The sequence below is a fragment of the Panicum hallii genome, chromosome 7 (genome assembly GCF_002211085.1).
Source record: "Panicum hallii strain FIL2 chromosome 7, PHallii_v3.1, whole genome shotgun sequence".
In the NCBI taxonomy this organism is placed as follows: domain Eukaryota; kingdom Viridiplantae; phylum Streptophyta; class Magnoliopsida; order Poales; family Poaceae; genus Panicum; species Panicum hallii.
This window is the reverse complement of record NC_038048.1, coordinates 45,305,231-45,329,015: the sequence shown is the minus strand read 5'-3', so window position 1 is coordinate 45,329,015 and position 23,785 is coordinate 45,305,231. Positions and strand designations below refer to the sequence as shown.

At 48.1% G+C, this 23,785-nt stretch overlaps 3 protein-coding genes across 7 annotated transcripts; all 3 read left to right on the top strand.

The window, feature by feature from the left end:
* The first annotated feature begins 898 nt into the window (after window positions 1–898).
* Window positions 899–7,505, top strand: LOC112901081 (ABC transporter B family member 19-like). Its single transcript, XM_025969914.1, has 9 exons — window positions 899–1,432; window positions 1,594–1,648; window positions 2,071–2,447; window positions 3,613–3,872; window positions 3,965–4,281; window positions 4,370–4,593; window positions 4,671–5,496; window positions 5,578–5,819; window positions 6,060–7,505. Exons 1-9 carry the CDS (start codon window positions 1,142–1,144, stop codon window positions 7,266–7,268), a joined length of 3,801 nt encoding a protein of 1,266 aa, XP_025825699.1. The 5' UTR covers window positions 899–1,141; the 3' UTR covers window positions 7,269–7,505.
* Window positions 7,506–13,285: 5,780 nt separating this feature from the next.
* Window positions 13,286–14,292, top strand: LOC112901082 (transcription factor ILI1). Its single transcript, XM_025969915.1, has 2 exons — window positions 13,286–13,609; window positions 13,717–14,292. Exons 1-2 carry the CDS (start codon window positions 13,457–13,459, stop codon window positions 13,867–13,869), a joined length of 306 nt encoding a protein of 101 aa, XP_025825700.1. The 5' UTR covers window positions 13,286–13,456; the 3' UTR covers window positions 13,870–14,292.
* Window positions 14,293–19,544: 5,252 nt separating this feature from the next.
* On the top strand, window positions 19,545–23,749 carry LOC112901140 (binding partner of ACD11 1). 5 transcript variants are annotated; one of them, XM_025969987.1, is made up of 6 exons: window positions 19,545–19,862; window positions 20,508–20,552; window positions 21,303–21,422; window positions 21,743–21,818; window positions 22,496–22,609; window positions 23,090–23,749. In XM_025969987.1, exons 3-6 carry the CDS (start codon window positions 21,307–21,309, stop codon window positions 23,537–23,539), a joined length of 756 nt encoding a protein of 251 aa, XP_025825772.1. In that variant the 5' UTR covers window positions 19,545–19,862; window positions 20,508–20,552; window positions 21,303–21,306; the 3' UTR covers window positions 23,540–23,749. The 5 variants fall into 5 exon arrangements, with proteins under 5 accessions (XP_025825772.1, XP_025825770.1, XP_025825773.1 ...); XM_025969985.1 differs by having other exon boundaries at window positions 20,508–20,575; XM_025969988.1 differs by having other exon boundaries at window positions 19,545–19,867.
* The last annotated feature ends 36 nt before the right edge of the window (window positions 23,750–23,785 follow it).

The following is a 23,785-nucleotide window of genomic DNA, read 5'->3' as shown; positions in this document are numbered from 1 at the left end:
ATGGGCGGAGCGCCGTGACCTGATGAGGAATCGCAACGCAACATACGCAGCGGCAGGCAGAGGCTGCGACCTGTGCCTGCCTGTGCTAGCTACTCAGGAATCACGACCCCTGCCTGTGCTCTGCTCCGCCGCTGGTCCACCGGCTCGCTCGCGCGCGCGCGCTCTCTCTCTCCTCTCTTTATTTTACTTCACTCCTCCCCATGCGCTGCACTGCGCGCCCTTCTCGGGTGCCGTCACCGCCAGTGACCCCAAGGCGCCGTTCACTGGCTGCAAGGGATGCCGGTCAAGGTCAACCGGCCGGGCCGATCAACGAGGTTTTCTTTCGTCTGATTGCTCTTGGCACCGTTCACTAACCTAGGCATGCACGTTGCGGTAGAGCATGACTGTTATCCGGTGATCATGTCACTAGCCCAATATCGTGCCACTCTTGCCCGGATATTTAAATATTAATTAAGAAACTAAATATAAATTAATTGTAAAACTAATTCTATAAATATAGACTAATTTATGATACAAATCTATTAAACCTAATTAATCTATCACCAGCACATATTTACTGTAGTATAATATTATCAAACCATGAACAAATAAGATTTAATAGATTAGTCTCGCGAATTAGCTTCCATTTATACAATAGATTTTATAAATAAATTATATTTAATACTTTTAATTAATATGTAAACATCCGATATCACGCAACAGCAACCAAATATATCCTAACAATCGGGTTAAAAATCTGCAGATTGCATCCTGCTGAGCTGAAAGGGGAGAGCAGGTGGTAAAGCTCACCGCAAGTGAGCGCAGCTGGGCTCTGCCTCTGCCTCCTGACCCCGCGCCCCACACTGCACGGCCCCCTCTTTATCACTCCCCCCGACGCCGCGCTAGCTTCTGACCTGACCACCGCAGCGCGGAACACAAAAGCTCACCACCACCGCCACCACCAGTCCACCACCCCCACAAACCTCGCCTGCACGTCACTGATACCGAGGCGAAGCCCAGGCAGGCACTCCCCACCGCAGCCCAAGAAGCAAAAGCGGCGACGCCGTCTCCAATGCCGCAGGGCGCCGCGGCGGCGGCCTGAGAGTGCGGGACGGCGAGCCGCGCTGCCGACTGTCGAGGTCGGGCGGGGGAGCGCATTGCGATGGCGGAGTCGGCGGCGGCGGACGGGAAGGCAGAGAAGCCGGCGAACGGAGCAGGGGGAGGGTGCGATGCGGCGGGGGACGGGAAGAAGAGGGCCGACCAGGCCGTGGCGTTCCACGAGCTCTTCTCGTTCGCCGACAAGTGGGATCTCATGCTCATGGCGGCGGGCAGCCTGGGCGCGCTGGCGCACGGCGCCGCCATGCCGCTCTTCTTCCTCCTGTTCGGGGACCTCATCAACGGCTTCGGCAAGAACCAGACCGACCTCCGCACCATGACCGACGAAGTCGCCAAGGTCCGTACTTTCTTCCTCCCTTTGCTCACTAAAACAACTTTGCCATTACCAGCCGCCTATCTCTGATAGTAGAGGCCTTCTTCCGCCGAGATCGCCGCTTCTCGTCGCAACTCGCCTGTATGTATGGTGCTAACAGAGCGATTCATCCTCTCTTCTTGCAGTATGCGCTCTACTTCGTCTACCTCGGGCTGGTGGTCTGCGCCTCCTCCTACGCAGGTGACCTCCTCTATCCATCAGCTGTTCCCCACCCCCCTCGAGTTCCGTACGATTCCCCATCACTTGCTGTCTTCTCCGACGCACCAAGGCTCTTTTCAAGCATAGTAATGGAGTACAGGGGCCTATTTGCGAAATAGGATCTAGTCATGGCCGGTGGGGCATCTCGAAGACCACCCCACTCACGACACAAGTCCCGTCGCCATCACACCAGACGGGGAAAAGTTTAGAACTAGACCATGTTTGTCTCGTTTTCCTGTCGACGAATCCGGCAAGCGAGCTCGCCGGCGTCCATGCCAGCGGTGTGCCTGCTGCATCCGTACACAATGGCGCTGCAACCTTCCGTACTCAAGTTGCTATCTTGTGCATTCAACACATTCTTGATTCCTGCACACTGTCTGAAGCTGCGTTCTTTCGTTTTCCAGAGATCGCGTGCTGGATGTACACCGGGGAGCGGCAGGTCATCGCGCTCCGGAAGGCGTACCTGGACGCCGTGCTGCGGCAGGACGTGGGGTTCTTCGACACGGACGCGCGCACGGGCGACATCGTGTTCGGCGTCTCCACCGACACGCTGCTCGTGCAGGACGCCATTGGCGAGAAGGTCGGCAACTTCATTCACTACATCGCCACCTTCCTGGCCGGGCTGGTCGTGGGCTTCGTAGCGGCATGGCGGCTAGCGCTGCTCAGCGTGGCCGTCATCCCCGCCATTGCCTTTGCCGGTGGCCTGTACGCGTACACGCTCACTGGCCTCACTTCCAAGAGCCGGGAGTCCTATGCCAATGCCGGCGTCGTCGCGGAGCAGGTAACAGACTCTCTGGCATCTCTGCCTCCCGTCGTGTTTCCCGTGCGGAACTTGGCAGCTGCTGTTCCTGTTCTTTGCACTGTTGCTTAGTGTCATCACATATATTCCTCTTGGATTAGGATTAGGATTCGTGTTAGATTATTCTATACATTTCCGTAGTGCGCGGTTGGACTTGTGAGGGAATTGGACTGGTGGGTAGGTAGTCTTTATTGGTGCTGTCTGCTGATTAGGAGCCAAAAATCTTGTTTTTTTATGCTGCAAGACGACTGACCAACATGCGATTTGTTCTTTTTCAACTTTGCATGCTTTGGGAATCCTATGAGCCATTCCAATACTTGGTGGGGGCAGTGCTTGCGGCTTTCTCCTTTCCACGGGACTTGTGTGCTCAACTTTTGGTGTTGTGGTGCTGTCATCCCATTTTCTACGACTCTATATATGGATTTCGATCAAGAGTGGCTATTTGCACTAGGCTGATGGCTCAGTAAAAATAGCAAAAGGACTTTTTCCTGACTAATTTATTACTAAGCAAGTAGGTTTGGCAGGCTATGCCTAAGCCTAACAAAATGACTATTAAGTTGTTGTGTGAAGAACACACTGTTGACCTACTTGTTAGTATTAGTAGATTGTTGGAATATTATGAGTAATAATTCTGCGTGCAGTTTCAACTGCGGTATCTCTTATGCAGGTTGTCAATTGCGGTGCACTGTATGAATAAAATTTAGTGTGCAACTTTGTTGGGATAATATCTTCTGATTCTGTTGTGGGTAACAGACAATCACTGGAAAACATGTAACATGCAGTGTTTGAGGAATATGGAAGTTGAGTTACCATTTTTAGCCATATGATGCAGATGATCAACTGTTGATAACACGAAGCGTGTGCATGCTTTTGTTTCTTTGATTCTTTCCATATGGGAACCACATATATAGCTTTTATAGAACAAAACTACATATATGTTCATATGCAAATCCCAATTGCCTTAGGATTTGTGCAGTTTCACTTTTATTTATAATACCAGCAATAGGTGGAACAAATTCTTTTTATTTGTTTATCGAATAACGTTCAAATTATTTTGCTTGACACTGCCTATTGAACCATCTTGCAATTTATAAAAAATTAGTTGCTTGTAATCTACTTAAATGCTGACTGAAACATCCTTGAACAGGCAATTGCCCAAGTAAGAACAGTTTACTCTTTTGTCGGAGAGAGCAAAGCACTCAATTCCTATTCTGAGGCGATTCAGAACACACTGAAGCTCGGTTACAAAGCTGGGATGGCTAAAGGTCTTGGGATCGGATGTACTTATGGGATAGCATGCATGTCTTGGGCACTGGTATTCTGGTATGCTGGTGTTTTCATCAGGAATGGGCAGACTGATGGTGGAAAGGCTTTTACGGCAATCTTTTCTGCAATCGTCGGTGGCATGTAAGTGAAAAAAGATGTTGATATTATGATAATTCTGTTTCATTTGTTTTCCCCTGTCCATGAGCTGATAACTGCTTAATTTGTTTCTGCAGGAGCCTTGGGCAGGCTTTCTCAAACCTTGGAGCCTTCAGCAAAGGGAAAATTGCTGGTTACAAACTGCTTGAGGTCATTCGCCAGAAACCGTCTATAGTCAATGATCACAAGGATGGAAAGTGGTTGGCTGAGGTCCATGGAAACATAGAATTTAAGGAAGTTACTTTCAGTTATCCTTCAAGGCCTGATGTTATGATCTTTCGGGATTTCTCTCTTTTCTTCCCTGCTGGTAAAACTGTCGCGGTCGTTGGAGGCAGTGGATCTGGAAAAAGTACTGTTGTGGCTTTGATAGAAAGGTTTTATGATCCTAATGAAGGTAACAAATGCTTTGCCTCGGAGGGGCTGTTTTTTACACTTTGTGAATGTATAGATCCTTCTAAACTTAAAACTTCACTGCATTGCAGGCCAGGTTTTGCTTGATAATGTTGACATAAAAACACTCCAATTGAGGTGGCTGAGAGATCAGATTGGTCTAGTAAACCAAGAACCTGCACTTTTTGCAACCACTATCCTAGAGAATATACTGTATGGAAAGCCAGATGCCACTATTGCAGAAGTTGAGGCTGCAGCGACTGCATCCAATGCTCATAGTTTTATATCTCTTCTTCCAAATGGCTACAACACAATGGTGCGTCTATATTTCCCTCGGTACATGTAGTTGAGTGTAACCAACAAATATTAACTTTATCATATTATTGTTCACAGGTAGGTGAGCGAGGCACCCAACTTTCTGGTGGTCAGAAGCAACGTATAGCGATAGCTCGTGCTATGCTGAAGAACCCGAAGATTCTGCTCCTTGATGAAGCTACCAGCGCTTTAGATGCAGACTCAGAAAGCATTGTGCAAGAAGCTCTTGACCGTTTAATGGTTGGGAGGACGACTGTAGTTGTTGCCCACCGTCTGTCCACTATAAGAAACGTGAACATGATTGCTGTGATCCAACAAGGCCAAGTTGTTGAGACTGGGACACATGATGAACTCCTAGCAAAAGGAAGCACTGGAGCATATGCCTCCCTGGTCCGTTTTCAGGAATCAGCACGGAATAGGGATCTTGGAGGTGCATCTACCCGCAGGTCACGATCGATGCACTTGACAAGCTCACTTTCCACCAAATCTCTTAGCCTGAGGTCTGGAAGTCTAAGGAACTTGAGCTATCAGTACAGTACTGGAGCAGATGGACGCATCGAGATGATCTCCAATGCAGATAATGACCGCAAATACCCAGCACCACGTGGTTACTTCTTGAAGCTCCTGAAATTAAATGCTCCTGAATGGCCTTATGCTGTGTTGGGCGCCATTGGTTCTGTCCTTTCGGGATTTATTGGTCCAACATTTGCCATTGTTATGGGTGAAATGCTTGATGTGTTCTACTACAGGGACCCCAATGAAATGGAGAAGAAAACAAAGCTATATGTGTTCATCTATATTGGCACAGGCATATATGCCGTTGTTGCTTATCTTGTGCAGCATTACTTCTTCAGCATCATGGGAGAAAATCTTACAACCAGGGTTAGGAGGATGATGTTATCCGGTATGTATTATCTCCATTCCACAATCAGTTTTTGTGGTGCCAACTTGAATATAGTGTGAATATTGACTGTGTTTACTGCAGCAATATTTAGGAATGAAGTGGGTTGGTTTGACGAAGAAGAAAACAACTCAAGTCTTGTGGCTGCTCGTCTAGCAGTTGATGCAGCAGATGTGAAGTCGGCTATAGCTGAGAGAATATCAGTCATCCTGCAGAACATGACGTCCCTTATGACTTCATTTGTTGTCGGTTTTATCATTGAATGGAGAGTGGCACTCCTTATTCTGGCTACTTTCCCGCTTCTTGTGCTTGCCAATTTTGCCCAGGTAATTTCTTGGCCTACTCTTCAGTGATCTATCTATTCCTTTCACTGTTGAAACTTAACATAATATACTAGTGCATCTATACTAAGTCCATGCACCCAATATACTAAGTCCATCTATAAGAACATATATTAGCTAATTAGAAAAATCTGTCAAAATGAGAATAATTCTTTTAGAACATAATATAGTGAATGCAACTTCATGTGTCTAAAATGACAATGTTGTTTGTTTTTATGCTTTCAGCAAATTTCAATGAAGGGCTTTGCTGGTGACACAGCAAAGGCGCATGCCAAGAGCAGTATGGTCGCAGGTGAAGGAGTAAGCAATATCCGCACCGTGGCTGCCTTCAACGCTCAAAGCAAGATCTTGTCACTCTTCAGCCATGAACTGCGCATACCAGAGCAGCAAATTCTTCGACGTAGCCAGACATCGGGTCTTCTGTTTGGCCTTTCACAGCTCTGCCTGTACTCCTCGGAAGCGCTCATTCTCTGGTATGGTTCTCATCTCGTCCGGTCACATGGATCCACCTTCTCCAAGGTCATCAAGGTTTTTGTTGTCCTTGTGGTGACTGCCAACTCCGTAGCTGAGACAGTGAGCCTAGCCCCAGAGATCGTCCGTGGAGGTGAATCGATCCGATCCATCTTTGGCATCCTCAACAGGGCAACAAGAATTGAGCCTGATGATCCAGAGTCGGAGCGTGTCACCACCATCCGAGGGGACATTGAGTTGCGGCATGTGGACTTTGCCTATCCAGCACGCCCGGACATTCAGATCTTCAAGGATTTCAACCTGAAAATCCAAGCAGGGCGCAGCCAAGCTCTAGTCGGAGCAAGCGGTTCAGGGAAGAGCACTGTCATCGCTCTCATTGAGCGATTCTACGATCCGACTGGGGGAAAAGTCAGTATTGATGGAAAGGACATCAGGAGGCTGAACTTGAAGTCCTTGCGGCTCAAGATTGGCCTGGTGCAGCAGGAGCCAGTCCTCTTTGCAGCGAGCATACTAGAAAACATTGCATACGGCAAGGATGGTGCAACTGAGGAGGAGGTGATTGAGGCGGCCAAGACAGCAAACGTGCACGGCTTCGTCAGCCAGCTTCCTGACGGCTACAAGACAGCAGTCGGCGAGCGTGGCGTGCAGCTCTCAGGTGGGCAGAAGCAGCGGATCGCCATCGCCAGGGCAGTGCTCAAGGACCCGGCCATCCTGCTGCTGGACGAGGCAACAAGCGCCCTGGACGCGGAGTCCGAGTGCGTGCTGCAGGAGGCGCTGGAGCGGCTGATGAAGGGGCGGACCACCGTCCTGGTGGCGCACCGCCTCTCGACGATCCGAGGGGTGGACCGCATCGCGGTGGTGCAGGACGGGCGGATCGTCGAGCACGGCAGCCACTCGGAGCTGCTGACCCGGCCGGAGGGCGCGTACTCGCGGCTGCTGCAGTTGCAGCACCACCGTGTCTGACGGCGCTGTGCAGGCGCATCCTCTGATTGATATATGATGACACCTTCGTTTTGGAGGCTGGGATGGCCGGATTTTTTTCGGTTGGCGGTGGTCGTGCGGATGTAGATACTAGGGCAACCGTGTATGTTCTTATTGCTGTCGATCGCAAGCTTAAACTTGGAACCTGTGATCTGTATCTTCTCCCCGGAATGTACGATGCGACTCTTCTTTTTGTTAACTTGCCCCCCAATCTGTTCTCGCATTCTTCTTTAGGTGCATGGTGAAATCAACGTTGATCTCGTTTTGAAGAGGAATTGATCGAGATGACCTGAGCAAAGCGCAGTGTATGGTCGTATGATTCCCGCCCGAGCAGACGTGGCGGTCGCAGTCGGAGGCGAGCCAACATCAGCGTGTCGGCGGGCATGGTGCGGCGGCGAAGGTCGTGTTGGCGGGCATGGCGGCGGCGGAGATGGAGCAGGAGGCAGCAGAGTCGCTGAGAGAGTTAAGCTCGGCCCACGCAATGTGTTTTCTGAGATCTGGCCCAGTTCGGCCCATACGCTGAAAGGTCGCTGTTTCTTAGGCCTATATAGCCTGTGGGCCTAATGTAAGGTCCAAATAGAAGTTTACGTTTCGGTCTTTATACACCGTCTGAAACTGTAGCTCAGCTTAATTTTCCACTGATCACTGTCCGCTCCCATCCATAATCATAGAGCACAGCACAAATAGGCCCGCAGTTAATGGAGCCTCGGTGGGCCCTCCTGCACTTTGCGTGCCAGCCAAACTAGGCGCCTTCGGCCGCTGGCACGTCGAGCTCCTCCGGCCGCAGGTGCCAGCGCCTGTGCAATCGCGATACGCACCCTGCTGGTACACCTGGTTCCTCCGGTAGGTGGCACGTAACCTGGCGCGCGCGCTGTGCGTGGGGCTCCTCTCCTCCGTGGCCCGCCGCAAGACGACGCCGCGGACCCGGATGAGCGCCATGGACTTGGTTTCCCCGGCGTACTTGCGAGGTGCAGCGGCCGCTCTCCGGCCGTACGCACTGCACGGAATGCATGGCGGAGCAGTGCGCGGTCGGGCTCGGCGCATTGATGGGGGCTCCGGCGGCCGCTTGACCGGCCGGCCGGCCGGCCGGTTGGCGGCGGGTTGCTGGAGCGGCGACTGTTTCGGCCGATCCGCGCGGTATCCTCCGCACTGTGGCGGCGCAGGTCGGCGACGCGGCCGCGCGCGGCTGGATGGGGACGGGGAGGCCTCCCTCCGCGTGGCCACCGGTCCCGGGCGGTGGTTGACACGGGTGGACTCAGCGCGGCGCCCTGCTACAGGCTACGGCACTGTGCCGTGCGCGCGCGTGCATGCGTGATGAATTCCGAGATGATCTCTCGTGGGGGCGTGTCCGGCGAGTGAGCCGCGCTTCGTTACGCTGGGTGGTCTCTCGTGCGTAGTACGTCGTGTATCACGACGGGGCACCTGTCGGTCTGGCTCACCGGACAGTACAGTTCTACTCCCTGTAAGCATCGGTCGATCCGTCGTATCTCTACAGTCTGGATACCATACCTGACGCCAAACATGCACAGTGGCTCGAGTCAATGCGCCAGCACGCTCGCCGCAAGTTGGTTGGTTGCCCCGTGGCCTGGAAGAAGCCAGCCCGCTCGATCGATGCACGGGTACGCTTAGTTTTCCACGTTTTCCGAGTGACCGCGATCGCCACGTGCACGCTTAGTTTTCAGCTCTCGTAGTCGTAGACCATGCACGGGTATCCTGGTTCCTGATCCATTTCGCTTACCTACATGGACGTACGTGATGGGTCTGATCTGAGCTGAGGGAACCAGCCGTCCACCGGTTGGAAAGGCTGCACATCATGGGGGTCGGGGCGATCGGTGTCGACCCGCTCTCAGGCCCCAGCCGAGACCGCCGGCCGGCGGCCGGCCTCCGTTTCCAACAACCCGACGTGATCGGGTGGCACGGCACGCGGTAGGCGGACTAGCTAGCAACAAAAGGTACACTTGGGCGGCTCGGACGACCGGCGACTGCATGCTGCTGCTTTGGGTACGGCGAGCCACCCGTGACGGTACATGCCGGGCACGGCGAATCAGCCGAGACCGACCAGCCTGTGCGCGCGGTACGAGCCAAGACGAGGGTTGGAACCAGCCGGTGCCGACCATGCCGAGCCGCGTCCCGCTGTCCCTGATCGATGCGCGGCGCGGATGCTCCGGGATGTACGAGCCCACGTGCGGCGCCTCGTGGCGGCCTCGTCACCAGCCGAAGCCCACATCCAGCAGTAAAGCAGCAGCCTGGCTGGCTACCGGCGCACTGGTTGGCATCCGGAGATAGCGGGCTCCTGCTGAATCGTTAGCCTTCGTCAGCTGTTTTCTCAGCTCAGCTGGACATGATCAAGAAGGTATCAAGCAGTACATTGGTGCGAATAATTGAATAAAGCTGCATGCACTTGCACATCAATGTGTGTGTATGTACGTGATGTGTATGGTTGGGGATTTGAAGTCGTTCTCAGTGCACGTTCTAAAAAAAATTTCAATCCCATTTAATGAGATATGACGTAGGTTCAACTGATGCTAATGCCGGTCTCAGTGGAGTTTCATAAGAAACTTTATAAGCATTAAATGTTGGGGCACATCAGCAAATTTGCTGATATGATAGGTTAATTATAAGGAGAGAGGAGGGAGAGTTTCATAAGATGAGAGAGGATTTTCATTACCATCCTCCTCTAGTTCAGTTACTTAAAAGTACAATAAAACTATGCACTGAGACTGGCCTAAGAAAAAAATACTCAAATTCCAGACCTGCTGCTATACACACTTATATATGCCTTATGCCTTATGTACGAAATGAAACTCCACTTTGACCGTGAACAAACTATTTTATCCTATGCCTTCAAAACAAAAATGATCATTCTAGTGTATCGAATCGTGCCACGACGGCACAATACAACAACTAAGTGTTTTTGATTGATATATGAAACCACAAAGTAAAACTATGTGTTGGAGGTCTTGTTTCATTTATTAATCCGGATCTGTTTAGATGACACTCTTCAAATCCGTAAAATGAAACTCCCCACCGAGAATGTTCTGAGTATAACTTTTGTGTCAGGGACGAACGATCTAGTTTGGGAACAGGATAGTGTATACATCCTGAAATATGTGAAATTTCGAATTTTTTCAAAGGGCAGACTATTACAAGTTGGTCAAATTTATAGGAAACAACAATAACATTTACAATATGAAATGATCATAATTAGATATTCTCATAGTTTACTTGCACGACCGACCGGCTCAGCAGAGAGACGAAATCGATGTACCTGCACACACTGCAAAATTTGACTCGCAGTTAACTCAGCGGTCAGAAGTCATCAAAGCCAATCTCCCTCGATCCGTGGTGCATGGATCCGGACTGCCCAGGGCATGGCCTCGATCAGAAGCTCCTCCAGCCAGTCCAAGCACTGACACTGTCACTTGCGCTATGGGAGCCTGTGACAAGTAGAAGACCACCCTGTGCCCCGCAGGCGAGCGCGATTTTAATAAACGAGATGGGCTCGACTCCGCTCGATCTGGGCACACATGGTCGGCGCGCTGCCGCACGCCGTGGCCGGCGTTCACCCAGCGCGCGCTCCGAGGTGGCGATCGAGGCCCACCCCACCACCACCACCGACGGCCGACGCCGCGCTAGATCTCGCGAGCAGCGACCGGAGTTCGTTACCAGCAGAAGAAACGATCGGACCCAACCGCCGCCGGCCGCGCCGCGCCGCCGGCATGTGCCGTGATGCGCTGCGAGACAGACAGGGCGCAGACGAGATGCCTCGTGCTCCAGGGCACGGGGTGGGGATGGGGAATTCGGGATCGGATCGCCAGATGCCATCGGCCCCAATCAGGAGGCGGGGGCGATCTCGGAGAGAGCGTTCTGTCTGCGGCCAGCGTGGTCCTTCGAGAAATTCTGCCGTTCTGGTTCGTTGGTCTCTGTCTTGACCGAGCTGGGGACAAAGCGTCTTGTGCCATGTTGGGCTGGGTGCGTGCCCTGGCCGGGCTCGAGCTTTGTTTAGCTTCGTCGTCGCTTGCTCGAGAGATGTGCGTGCATGAGCCCTCGTGCAGTCGCGAACAAATCATGGCGCCATGATTGCCGTTCAAACGTCGTCGCCGGACGAGAATCCAGGAAGCATAGTACTCTTCACCACTCTCTGTTCTCCTAGCTCATTTCATGTCAAGGTGCTATCCGACAGATCGTAGAGGTCAAAAAACAGAAACACCTGCCGCTGACAAAATGTTACTGCACTGAATGTTATTCAGCATCAGCAGAGCTCACCGCATCTCTGGCTTCTCTGCATACCTTCTGAACACTCTGAGTGGCTTCTCTGAATACAACAAGATTGATAGCGGCGCTTGATTCAGGTATTCGCCATCAGGCAGGGCGGACCCATGGACTCTTCCGTCTTTTGGCGACATGGGGTCACACACGGACAGCAACGCACCATCACTTTCTTTTAACTGATGCTAACCTGTCAGCCCGGGGGTTTCCATATACAGTTCACACTTTCAGGCAGGCCTAGGCAAGACACATTACTACTGCATCACGAAACAAACCCCGAGACCGACCGATCGAGCAACCTTTTTAACTTTATTTACACACACCCTGAGGATTGGACTGGCTGACGACCGACGCAGTTCACCTAGGTCACCACTGACCAGCAGGTTCTTTCTCCGACCCCATTCCGCATGGCGAGAGCTCCTCTCCCTGTCATCACTCATCCGTTGTCGCTGTTGTTGTGGTTCCAGGTCGCCATTCCGGGGAAAAAAGTTTAAGGCTACCCATAAGGCGATGCTGGGTACACTGCACTGCATTCGCATACAGCATCAGCCAGCAGGAACAGGATGAGGCGCCACCCGTCCGTCCTCTCCGAGATCACTGCCTAGAGACAATTCATGCTGTTGACTAGCTAGCTCCAATGATTCCAGGACCATCTGGTATGGCATCCAGTCTGCCGATCACTAAGCAGCGACGTGTTCCGCTCGGTGCCCAAGCATGGATCGTCACCCGGAGCGAAAACTATAAAGAAACTGGTCAAACTTGTATAATTGGGATGATGTATATCATGAGGCGGTGGACGGATCGGATCCAAGGGTGTGGTAGTTGGTAGATTTCTATAAGCCCAACTGTTGCCCGGCACTGTTCCCAGACAGTTGAGGTGTTGGGAGATCTTGCTGCTTTGACGATCGACCACCAGTATATAGCTAGCTAGTAGCCATGAACACACTGCCATACGTGGAGTCAGTTCACGGCACCAGCATGCATGCATGTATGGCCAACCCCACATCTCGATCGGCCGGGCTCGAGCATTTGGCAGTTCTGTAATCCACGCACGAGGCAAGGACTTGCAGGGAGCGTTTTGTAATCGCCACCACGCAGCTTCAGACAACCCTGAGTACAAATTTTCCAGCATCCCTAGATGTTCGTTCCAACTGTTCACAGAGCAAATCATCATTAGTAAATAGTCGTAAACAGTGTACTATAGTGGTACTGCTAGTACCACGCACAGAAGCTTTGCAACCACAAGTAATAACAGTACCTGCAGTTGCTTAACACTCCAAAAATAAAGCAGTTTTTTTCCTGGGGTTTGCATTTCCGTTCAACAACAAACAGGATGCTGCTGCTATCAGCACCGATCGTGACTAATAATGTAATGAATTTAGTTCAGGGATCGATGCCCTGCTGCTGCATGCATGCTCGGCAGATCCAGGACGGAGATGGAGCCACACAGGCGCACATACAGAAAACTAAAGAGAACCCACACATAGTACAGACAAATTCAGAGGCCGCAACAATAAAAAGTACAGGAGCCAAACCAACGCTTGGTTGCTCATAGCCCCATGCTCATCACACACAAACAGCCATCTCCATGCATCCGCCACTACTGCTTCGCCTCCATACCTCAGCACGTCTTGCTCGCACATTATAACTCTCGCTTTCTCCCTCCGGCCTGCCCCCCCCCCCCCCCCACCCCCCTCCCGATTGCTTCCCCCCATCACGGACCGCAGCCGGCCGGCCATCTCCTCATTATATATAGCTCTGCTCTCCGCAACCGCCACTCACCTGCCATAAAGCAGCAGCTACTGATCTAGCTAGTCGCGAGCTCTCTAGCTGCTGCGTCTTCTACTTGCTTCCACTCTGCTAACTACCTAGATAGCTAAATATATATAATCGGGTTGAGTATGTCGAGCAGCCGCAGGTCACGCACGCGGCGTGCGGGGAGCTCGCTGTCGTCGTCGTCGTCGAGGTCCATCTCGGAGGACCAGATCTCGGAGCTCCTGTCCAAGCTTCAGGCGCTGCTCCCGGAGTCTCAAACTCGCAATGGCGCGCATAGGGTAAGCACACTCTGCTGCAGATTTGCTAAATTGCCATCTGATTAAGCTAGCTGGAGAGCCCTCGATCGAGCTTACTCGTGGAAACAAATGATCGTCGTCGAATGCAGGGCTCGGCGGCGAGGGTGCTGCAGGATACGTGCAGCTACATCAGGAGCCTGCACCAGGAGGTGGACAACCTCAGCGAGACGCTCGCCGAGCTGCTCTCCTCCGCCGACGTCACCAGCGACCAGGCCGCCATCATCAGGAGCCTCCTCATGTGATCTCCTCCGGCGGCAAAGCTCGGTGCGCGCGCATGCACGGCCGCCGTTAGATCTCCAGGCATGCCTAGCTAGCTACCGTACCTTCGCAACTGCTCATTAGCTGCCCTGGCGCTGTCTAGCTACTAAACTACTACTGCTCAAGTACATCAGATCAGTAGCTTTACTAGTGAGCTAGACTTAGCAGCAGCTTGTAGCAGTGTGTGATTCTTGTACTTTGATGTAAGCTTGCATTGTAGTCATCGTCTCCTACCTCGCTCGCGATTGGTTTGGCTGTTAATCCACGTTGGATGTGAGAGGTTTTGCAAATAATGGGAGACGGACAAACAAGCAAGATGTTTCAACTATAGAAGATATACCACTACTAGGCTACTAGAGGTTCATGTGTTGATGTACTTTGAGGTGACTAATTGGCTTTGTTTAATGCAGTGGTGCTTTAATTAAGTTTGCTAGTACTTGACTCTGATGCACGGGTTATTTTCTTGATGGGCCACACAGTACACCAAAATTATTGCAACTCTTGGACTGGTTTGCGTGAGGTTGCAGTGCCCCGCGTTTTTCTGATTTTGGAGTTTACAGGGGACGGAGATGGCGCCCCGTCCTCGTTTTTTAGCTACTTTGGCGTACTAATACTATGTATGCTGAAAATGAAATTGTTCAAGTAAAATGGATGTTTTTTTTCTTCTTCCTACAAAACATGCATAGTACTAGTATGCGCAATTATTGTGACCATCTCATCAAGTCCAATTTTCGGAGTCCACTCGGTACGTTTATCCCTCCATGCATATACGTGCATAAAGATCGAAAATAATGATGCTGTTATTTTTCTTTTTTTATTACTACTATTAGCTCCTATACTAAACTAATGTGAAAGTTCACCATATATAACAGTAAAAAAAACCAGACATATATACACTATGTAGTACTATATATGAAAGAGTTCAATAGAAACCATTTACTAATTTGAAAAGTTTGTGATGCGCTTATTAGGTTCAGATATATATGCAATCTCTTGGACTGGAAAGGTACCCGGCTGTTCACTCAAATTTGAGCTTGGTGCATCAAGCAGTAGTTTAGTTTCATTTCTGGTAATTTCTTTTTCTCAAACGTGCCTTTTCATTAAACGGACTTTCATGGCAAAACTATATCATCGAACAAAGAAATATTTTGAACGCAACCGAGTACGTACGTACGTCCTGCAAATGATGCCGATGTGTGGGTGCATGGACCATGCATACAATCATATAGGAGTATTATCTAAGTGGGGCGGCAGGAGGCAGGAAATCGAAGATACACCGTACGGCCATGACCACAACCGTGCAACTAATCTCGTAACAGTACCTAATCCGCGGCCAAATTAAGCCCTGGGTTGCCTGATTAGGGACATGCAAAAGTTGCAGAAGAATAGGGGATTCCCTGTTGCTGTTGACGAGCTCTGAATTGTACACAGGCGTTCTAGTTAGTGCTGCGGTATCGGATACAGCGACTGGTTTTTGGGTATCAAGCAGAAAGGCATCCAACTGTTATTGGTTGACAATAACGAGAAACGTGAAGGAGAGAAAAGGCAACACTAGCCATTGTTATTAGCCTGCTAATGTTGGATCGTACTTCTTCCAATGACAAATATAAATTCATCAAGGTTCGTTTTTTTATATTACACAGTACAACTCATACACTCGCAACGCACGTACACTCACCCACCCCTATAAACATATTGCTGTAGACGGGAACATCGCCTACCTCTGAAAGCACAACACCGTTAAATCTTAGAAAATTCGTTCCCATAGAAAGTCGAACCTAGGACCTGATATGATACTAAGGTCCCTCATGCTCTTTCGCAAATTCATCAAGGTTCGTTCTAAGTCACATCTGATTTTTTGCTTTTAACTATCATTCCATCAATAACTAAACTTCTACATACATTACTAGATTCATTAATTATGGAAAATATTTTCACAATATATAACTCTTTTCATTCAAGATAATATATCTTAATTACTAGATATTACTAGTCAAAATATCGTATTTAAATACCGTGTCGATATCTTAATGTTCATAGCCGCTAGGGTTTAGATATCTCCTGTGACCCAGATTAAGCACCCACAACTAGTGCTTTCAGTCGTTTATTATTTGTACGATCGTGGTTGCATTCGTGAGAGTGTTTTTACGTTGCATTTTCATGTGCGTCATTCTTTCTTGTGCTAAGAAGTGTGGTGTACCTTAGCACACAGATATAGAAGGGTATACGAAGCACCACTACTGTGTGATGGTTACAGAGATATGCTGAATTAATTTAATTCCTCGCTCTGTTGCGCTGGCGCTCGGGAGCTTCTCGCGAAGTCAAAAAGCCTCTCGCCCTTTTTGTGACAAGTTGGACGAGGAAACCGCAGACACCAAGTCCGTGCCCGGGACAAGCAGCATGCATGCGTACCGTAATGGGCCACGAGATCCCCTGGGCCTTAACCCGGTCGATCTCGCTGTCTCCCCCGGACCTGTCCCGATTCGGTCCACACGATGCAATCTCGCCGCGAAGAAATCGCCCGCACGCGCGCAGATCGCGCAACTAACTGGACAGAACGCGCGGCGCGAGCCGGATGGACGGAGAACGACGTCGTCTCACCTCCACGTTCCGGCGACCGCCATCCATGGGCGTGCCCGAGTCGCGCGCGTCCTGCCGGCCGGCCGGCCATTTTTTCAACGTAGAGAGCTGGTTGACTTGTGTGCTAGATATGCAGCACACGTAGGCTTCTGCATGGCTGCGGGTCGATGTTGTGCCGACCACTTCGTTGCAGCGGGGGAGATGCACGGGCAGTGACAAGCTGGCTAGCAGTGTTTCTCCTTTTCCTAATAAAAGCTTCTTTCCAATTAATAATTTGACAAGACGCCGCATTAATGCGTCTTCTTCCACAGGTAGATAGCCAGCGTATGGAGTATGTAAAACTGCCACTCTCCCCGTTTTAAAAATTCAAAAATTTTATCTTATAATTTTTTCTATATCAAGCTTCTCTCATTTTTCTTCGAGAACTTATCAGCAGGACAAATATCTCATTAAGAAGATGCAACAATTTTGCAGCACAAAACCGACCGACGACCTAGACAAATTACAACACTGCAAAGGAGTTTTATTCTCTCATTTTGACTAAGTTCAGTTTCGTTCTCCACAGCTGCTAGTAGAGAGTATACATCTGGGACTGGGATCTTGTGGGCTACATGTATGCACATCGCAGGTGTTTAGCCTGGAGCGGTAGTTGCATGGACCCGCCAGTACGTCGGCGACAGGCTACCGAACCAAAACATGCATAATAAGGCCGGTCTCTGTCTCAAGACAATCTCGTCTTTTTTCTGGTGGTTCATACTATTTTCAGTCTCACGTACTTATCCGGCAAAAAGCATCATCATCTTTGGCACTTAGTATGTGCTACCTAGCGAGGGTGTGTACGTCCGTCTGTCCTGCCACTCTTTCGGCGCCATTCTACCTGCGTGCGTGCATGTACTCCCACAACCCCACGAAATACATTAACTGAAGAGCTCAACTAATTCAGCTGATCAGGCGACAATTTAGGCTTTATACAGATGGCTTTGTACGTCTTCAGTTGGTCGGTCATTCCATGATCGTCCCTGTCAGTCGGGTGGCCAGTCTCGATCGATCTCTCTCCTTTTTAAGAACTCCGTGTTCATTGTACATGTGGAAGGCGCAATGGAAGAGCAGGGCCTTAGACCGGATGCCTTTGCATACAATGCGCTTGTTGATGCATTGCTGCAAAAAGGTATGGTGGATTTCGCTAGGAGGTATGACGAGGAAATGCTTGCCAAGGGACTCGCTCTCACCTAATAAGCCAAGGGAAGAGCTGGGGACTAAGTTGCCAGAAGCGGAGTCTGATAGGGATAATGTACTGAACGGTGTGCTTTGATTATATTTCTAAGAGTTAGAAAGTGATAGCGGCATTATCGTGTTCTTAGTACAAAACTACCAATATGTGAAGGAAAATAGAGAGTAGCAAGCATCAGCGTACTGAAATAGAGCATAGCTTGGCTCATTTTGCCTTGAACTTGGCATTTCAAAATGACATAGTGCATAGTGTTTTTAATCGTTTCTGCCACATAACGTAAATGCATAAGCTTTTAATAGAGATAGCTAGCTAGTGGAAAGGCTTCTAAGCAATGCTTAGGGGCGATTGGTTTGCTGACCGTGGGAGCCTGGCTCGCACCCATCCGGCCATGTTGAGTTGGGACAAGCTCAAGCCATGCAACAGGTTTTGTTTGGTTGTCTGAATTGAGTTGTTCAAGTTCAGCATATCTTTTAGGCTTCGTTCGGTTACGTGGGAATATTTCCAGACGCACTGTTCCTTCATTAATTTACATAGCGTCGGAATGATTCCTGACCGTTCCACGCCCGGAACAGGCTAACCGAACGGCTCCTTAGTTGATTGGCTACACTAGTATACGTTGCATGAAATTGAAAAGAAAAAAAGTACTGAGATGATATTTATTTTGTTTGAATTGACTACAGAGTATTTATTTGTACTTGATTACGCCTTAATTTACTTTACTGTGTACTAATTTACCTTAAAATATACTAATTATTTGCTAATACCATCATTAGCTGGCTAATACCTCCATCCCACGAGCCTGGCTAATACCATCATTCTCGTTTCTAGCGAGCCAGGCTCGCTGCCCCATGGGACAGGCTCTACCCTTCGTCCAGATAACCAATCACGCAGCACCTGCACCTGCCGAGCCTGGTCTAGGCATATCCAGCAAACCAAACGCGTCCTTAATTATTCTGCCATAGCATTGACTGACTAAGCACCTGTTGTCTTGTTGATCTGACTGATCTTTGGTAATATGTTTTTTACATGCTACTGGCCTTAGGGTCAATAACAAACAAAGCCACAGTGATTATCAATATTGAAACTGCAGCAATGACCTGGAAGCCGTATGGAGCTGTCTCTTGCGGTGCCTATAAGTAAGATCATGAAATTGTTATCAAATTAACTCAACCTAATATAAACCTGACGGTTGTTTTGTTTGCAGCAATACCCTTTATCTAATTAATACTGCAGATCAACTGAAAGTTGTAAGGAGGCTGCTGCAGAAACGTCAAAGTTTGCATGATTATGTTTCACGGAGGAATTGCTGGTGGCTCCGAAGCTGCTTGCAGTGTTCCTTTGGCCTGTAGCCTCTTCTTTGTTTTGCAGGATCTGTAATTGGTAACTGAACAGTCCAGTTTTTAGCTGATGGAATTCCTGTGAGGTGGATCATGGCATTACCTTAGTCTTGTAACAATTGTGCTCCTGTAGGCACGACCCCTGACCCCTCAACTGTGACGTACGAATAACTGTATATGTCCTTGGTTTCTATAGTACTTGAACATTATGAAATAAACCGTGCTTTTTCGGAAGACTTTTCATATATATATATTTATTTATTTTTGAGGGTGGATGACTTTTCATATATGTTCACGGTATTTTGCTCTGATGAGCCCGTGTAATCAAAGCCCATCCGCAACCCAGCCCAAAGCCGAATGCGTGCACGTCTCGGCCCACGAGCCCGTAATCGAAGCCGTCATGCCTCCCAGCCCAGTTTCGCCGCGCGCCGACGGGGGACACAGTCCCAAACGCGGGAGCCCAAGTCATGGTCCATGAGACCACTACCAACCAATCCACTCACTCCACACTGCCCCCAATCTCGAGAACACCACCGTCCTTCCCCACCCTCCCCGTCACCTCTCCGCCCAACCGCCGACGTGAATCCCGGTGCGCGCGCGCGTGGGCGGAAGCCGCTTGCTTCAGTTAGGTGGGAGATCGAGGTCGCTCCCGTGTCCCACACGCTACTAAACGCCGCCCCGACGGGTTCCGGCGCTTTGGACTGGCTCGGCCTGGCCACCACCGCCCCATCTCTGCACTTGTGCGGTGGGTGGAGTGCGGGTGCTGGTTGCGAGAAGGATCGTCAAGCCTACCCGAATTGAGGGGAAGTAGCGGGTGTGTCCGAGCAGGTTAAGGTCTCCTGAGCTCGTTTCCCCCCACTTAATCGCGTGATATTTGCTTCATCTTTAGTTTGCTCTGTGGTGATTTGCCGCGGGGGAACTGGGATTTCTGTTTCCGCTTGTTACCGCCTTGCCGGCGAGCCTAGAATGAATGATTGATGGGATTGTGTGGATATTGTATCGTTTTCTAGGTTGTTTGTGATATACTTCGATCTCCCCTCTCTGTATCGAGTTAGCTTGTGCCCGAATTTCCTTCAGACCTGTTCAATTTAGTTCCGTTGCATATTCTGTGACCTTTGTTTTCTCTGTTTTCTTTACACTATCCATTTAATCTTCATGCTATACGGTTCAGCTGTGTGCTAGTGCTACCAATATTTGCAGGAAAATGTGATTATAGGTTGGTCTAGGGTGTATAGTTTAGTGGCTGAGTTTCTAGAGAGTACTGAATGAATGTTTAAGGACTTTGGGCAGTAAAATATGGCGAGTGGTTAAGTTCTGAAAAAAGAAGTGGTGGTAGAAGGGAACAAGTATTAATATTTTTCTGTAGTAGGTTTACTGAAATGCTATTTCATTTGATGGTTGCAAGTTCACATAATTGATGCTTCTCCTGCAGTGGTGTTTGATTAATCAATCTAATAAAGTTCTCCTATTTCAGGCTTTCCCTGTTAGTAGGAAGTACAACAGTCAAGACGGTACCAAGGTTGTGCTAATTCCTTTTCATAGGTAACCGTCATATTTATTGTTTATGCCTTCCTTGTTTTTGGGGTACTTAGGGAACCAATCTTGCCTCAGCATTAATCTTGTGATCAGAATTTTTCCTTGCTAGGCTCTTATAACAAGTTCAGTTTCATGGAACCAAATAATTAAGAATGAGGGTGGTTTCCCTTCTGTCAATGGCCATTTAGCATAAGGTGATTGCAGTGAATTTCACACTTTAACCATTCAATCCCCAGCCTAAAAGAAAAAAAAGAAGAGAATGTATGCGCTGTTAAGCTGCAGCAGGTCACCTTGTGCTTGTATATTGTTTGCACTAGACTGTATAATATAGGTGTCAATGTACTGTTGACGCTATCACTAGTTTTGTAAAGATTTTAATAGAAAGATGGACTTTTGAGTGGGCCAGCTGATGGGTGTATGACATATCCTTTTTGTTTCATTAGTATTGATTGTCGTGTAACTATTTTCTACTCATACTGGAAAGCATCATATATCCATTAAATTTTAGTTTTGAAAGAGACCTAACACTTAACTATTCTTTAGGACAGACAAATAGGATACAATAAGGTTAAGAAAAAGGTTTGTTCCTATGAGATACACAAACTAAAACTACTTCATGCTTCTATTGACGTTATGTAATATACTGATTTGAGTCTGAAATTACCACGCTTGTCGAATTTCACATGTGTATCACAGGAAATACTAATGTTCTTTTCTGTTTGATGACCTCCAGAATCATGAGTGAAACAGGGTACACAGTACAAGTCACTAACCTCTCTAGCAGGGTATCTGAAAGCGATCTTTATGAGTTCTTTTCATTCTCTGGTCCTATTGAGCATATAGAACTTATCAGGTGATTCTTTTTACTCTTTCTTTTTCCCAGAGAAAGCAAATCAGAGATATCTCGCCCATTTTTCATACTAGAAAAATGACATACTAAATTTTCTTTTAAAAAAGGATAATTGTTACCTGCGACATGTTCTATCCAGTCAAACATGCCAGTCAAAAAGCATTTGGTCCAAAAAAACCCATCACAGTCAGTTATTTGATATACACTCATTGAACAGTTGTTGAAATTCACCATGCTTATTGTATCCTGGTCTCACAATTCAAAATTTTGTTTTATGACATATCCTTGTCATCTATTTCATGATGAGTTTCAAAATTTTACAGATCGGGAGAATACGGCGCTACTGCTTATGTGACATTCAAGGAACGCTATGCCTTGGAAACTGCAGCATTGCTGAGTGTAAGTTTTGAGTTTTTTGACAACAATGTTCTCCACACAATTAAATGGAACCATTTTCTTGACGTGTCTGATTCCTATGTTGATGTGTCTGTTTCTTTTTTTTTTTCTCGAATAGTGTCTGTTTCTTATGACTGCTTCATGTTCCCTCAGTTGATTTACTGAGAAGTTAACTTTCCTATAACACAAGAAAGTTCCTGAATTTCCTTTAGTGTGTACACCATTCAGATGAATTTTTCTTTCAGATTAAGTTTCTCCAAAATTTGTTTATACCGAAGAGCCCCAAAGCTTGATGTACACAAATATTTTTACCTTGATGTCCTAATCAGCATTCACTTTTATCCAACTATCTCAATTCTCAAATGGACATCAACTGCAAATAAATGTTATATGTGGATTCTTAGGGGTGGGGGAGGTCCTTAAAACTGCAAACTGTTACCAGTTAAACAAATGTGCAGTGTCAGTCAAGATTGTGTGTACATCTTTGGGCAGTAAACCTCATTCTTTCAGTTTGATATAATCCTTTTTCTGCTTCACTTTTGAGTGATCTGGAAGCTTGCATATGTGCATATGTTTCTTTGCAGACCACTTTTATCAATGCTTTGTCTACATGTCTCCTGGGTAGCAAGTACCTTGTTTTTTTGGTTGTGCCCTTGACAATACTTCATCATCTTCGACAGGGGGCTACTATTGTGGATCAGCCAGTATGCATAACTTATTGGGGACAACCTGAGGAGACTTTTAATTTCTGGGACAGGCCAAGTTGGGAGGTCGAGGAGGAGATCGAATACAGGGTATGAATCTCTCATTCTACCAATTTTTCCATAATTATTAGTTAATATAGTATTCAAGTACGACAAGGGAATATTATTTTGAAGATAGAATTCATTTGTGCCTTTAGACGACCAATTTATCTCTAATCACACACATTCGCATCATACCAATCATGTTGATTTTAGAGAAGCTTGCCGTGGCATAATTGGTGGTGATAAGCTTAGATGCTCTTTTGGACAAATGGTGATATAACTTTATGTGACATGTAACTGACCAATGCACCTGGTTATGCTCATTTCATTTATGTGAAGGATAAGTTGGATGTGGTTTTCACACTGTAGAGTGGACAGTAATAACAACAGAGAAAAAAGAAGGAAACACTCCTGCTTGGCTATTTTAAGATAAACTAGTCTACTCTAAATAATCCTATTTGATGTCTAAACAGCAATTCACTCTCCCAATTCCCAAATGTAGGGGCTGACATTTAATTTTATGAACAGAACTACCAAGCATGCCAGTTCAACACTACTCCACAGGAAGCTTTGACAGTGGCTCAAGATGTTGTGAAGACGATGCTAGCAAGGGGATACGTGCTAAGCAAGGATGCTTTGGCTAAGGCTAGAGCCTTCGATGAGTCCCGTGGGTTAACAGCGTCAGCTGCAGCCAAGGCTGCAGAGCTGAGCAAGAGAATTGGTTTAACTGACAGGGTCAATGCTGGTGTTGGTGCAATCAATGCTGGTGTTGGTGCAATGCGATCAGTGGATGAGACGTACCGCGTATCTGAGACGACCAAGACTGTTGCGACCGCCACCGGAAGAACAGCAGCTAAGGTGGTGAACAGCATCGTCAACAGCAGCTACTTCTCTGCAGGAGCCATGATGGTGTCTGACGCTCTTACTAGGGCTGCCAAGGCGGCAGCAGATTTGGCTGCTCATGGTAGGCAGAGTTAAGTGAAAATAAACAGACAATGCATCCTTTCAGTTATTAAACATGTGGTCAAACACCGGAATATGATGCTTCAAATGTTGATCGATGTATATTATAACAGACAACAGTCTTGTAAAAGGAGACGAACATTGTGGTTAGAACAAACTATTGTGCTGAACAGTTTATGTCCTCAGATTGAGTCAAGTGATCGTGCAGTCATGTTTGTGACTTTCTGCTCATTTCATATTCTTTCTGATTAGTCCTGTCTT

Bases quoted from the DNA above. Each gene is read 5' to 3' on its own strand.
- LOC112901140 (XM_025969984.1), top strand. From the start codon at position 21,292: ATGACCTCCAGAATCATGAGTGAAACAGGGTACACAGTACAAGTCACT. The intron at 21,819-22,495 runs GTAAGTTTTGAG...CATCTTCGACAG, and splicing joins AAACTGCAGCATTGCTGAGT to GGGGCTACTATTGTGGATCA. The intron at 22,610-23,089 runs GTATGAATCTCT...TTTTATGAACAG, and splicing joins AGGAGGAGATCGAATACAGG to AACTACCAAGCATGCCAGTT.
- LOC112901081 (XM_025969914.1), top strand. From the start codon at position 1,142: ATGGCGGAGTCGGCGGCGGCGGACGGGAAGGCAGAGAAGCCGGCGAAC. The intron at 1,649-2,070 runs GTGACCTCCTCT...TTCGTTTTCCAG, and splicing joins CTGCGCCTCCTCCTACGCAG to AGATCGCGTGCTGGATGTAC. The intron at 4,282-4,369 runs GTAACAAATGCT...ACTGCATTGCAG, and splicing joins GTTTTATGATCCTAATGAAG to GCCAGGTTTTGCTTGATAAT.
- LOC112901082 (XM_025969915.1), top strand. From the start codon at position 13,457: ATGTCGAGCAGCCGCAGGTCACGCACGCGGCGTGCGGGGAGCTCGCTG. The intron at 13,610-13,716 runs GTAAGCACACTC...CGTCGAATGCAG, and splicing joins CTCGCAATGGCGCGCATAGG to GGCTCGGCGGCGAGGGTGCT.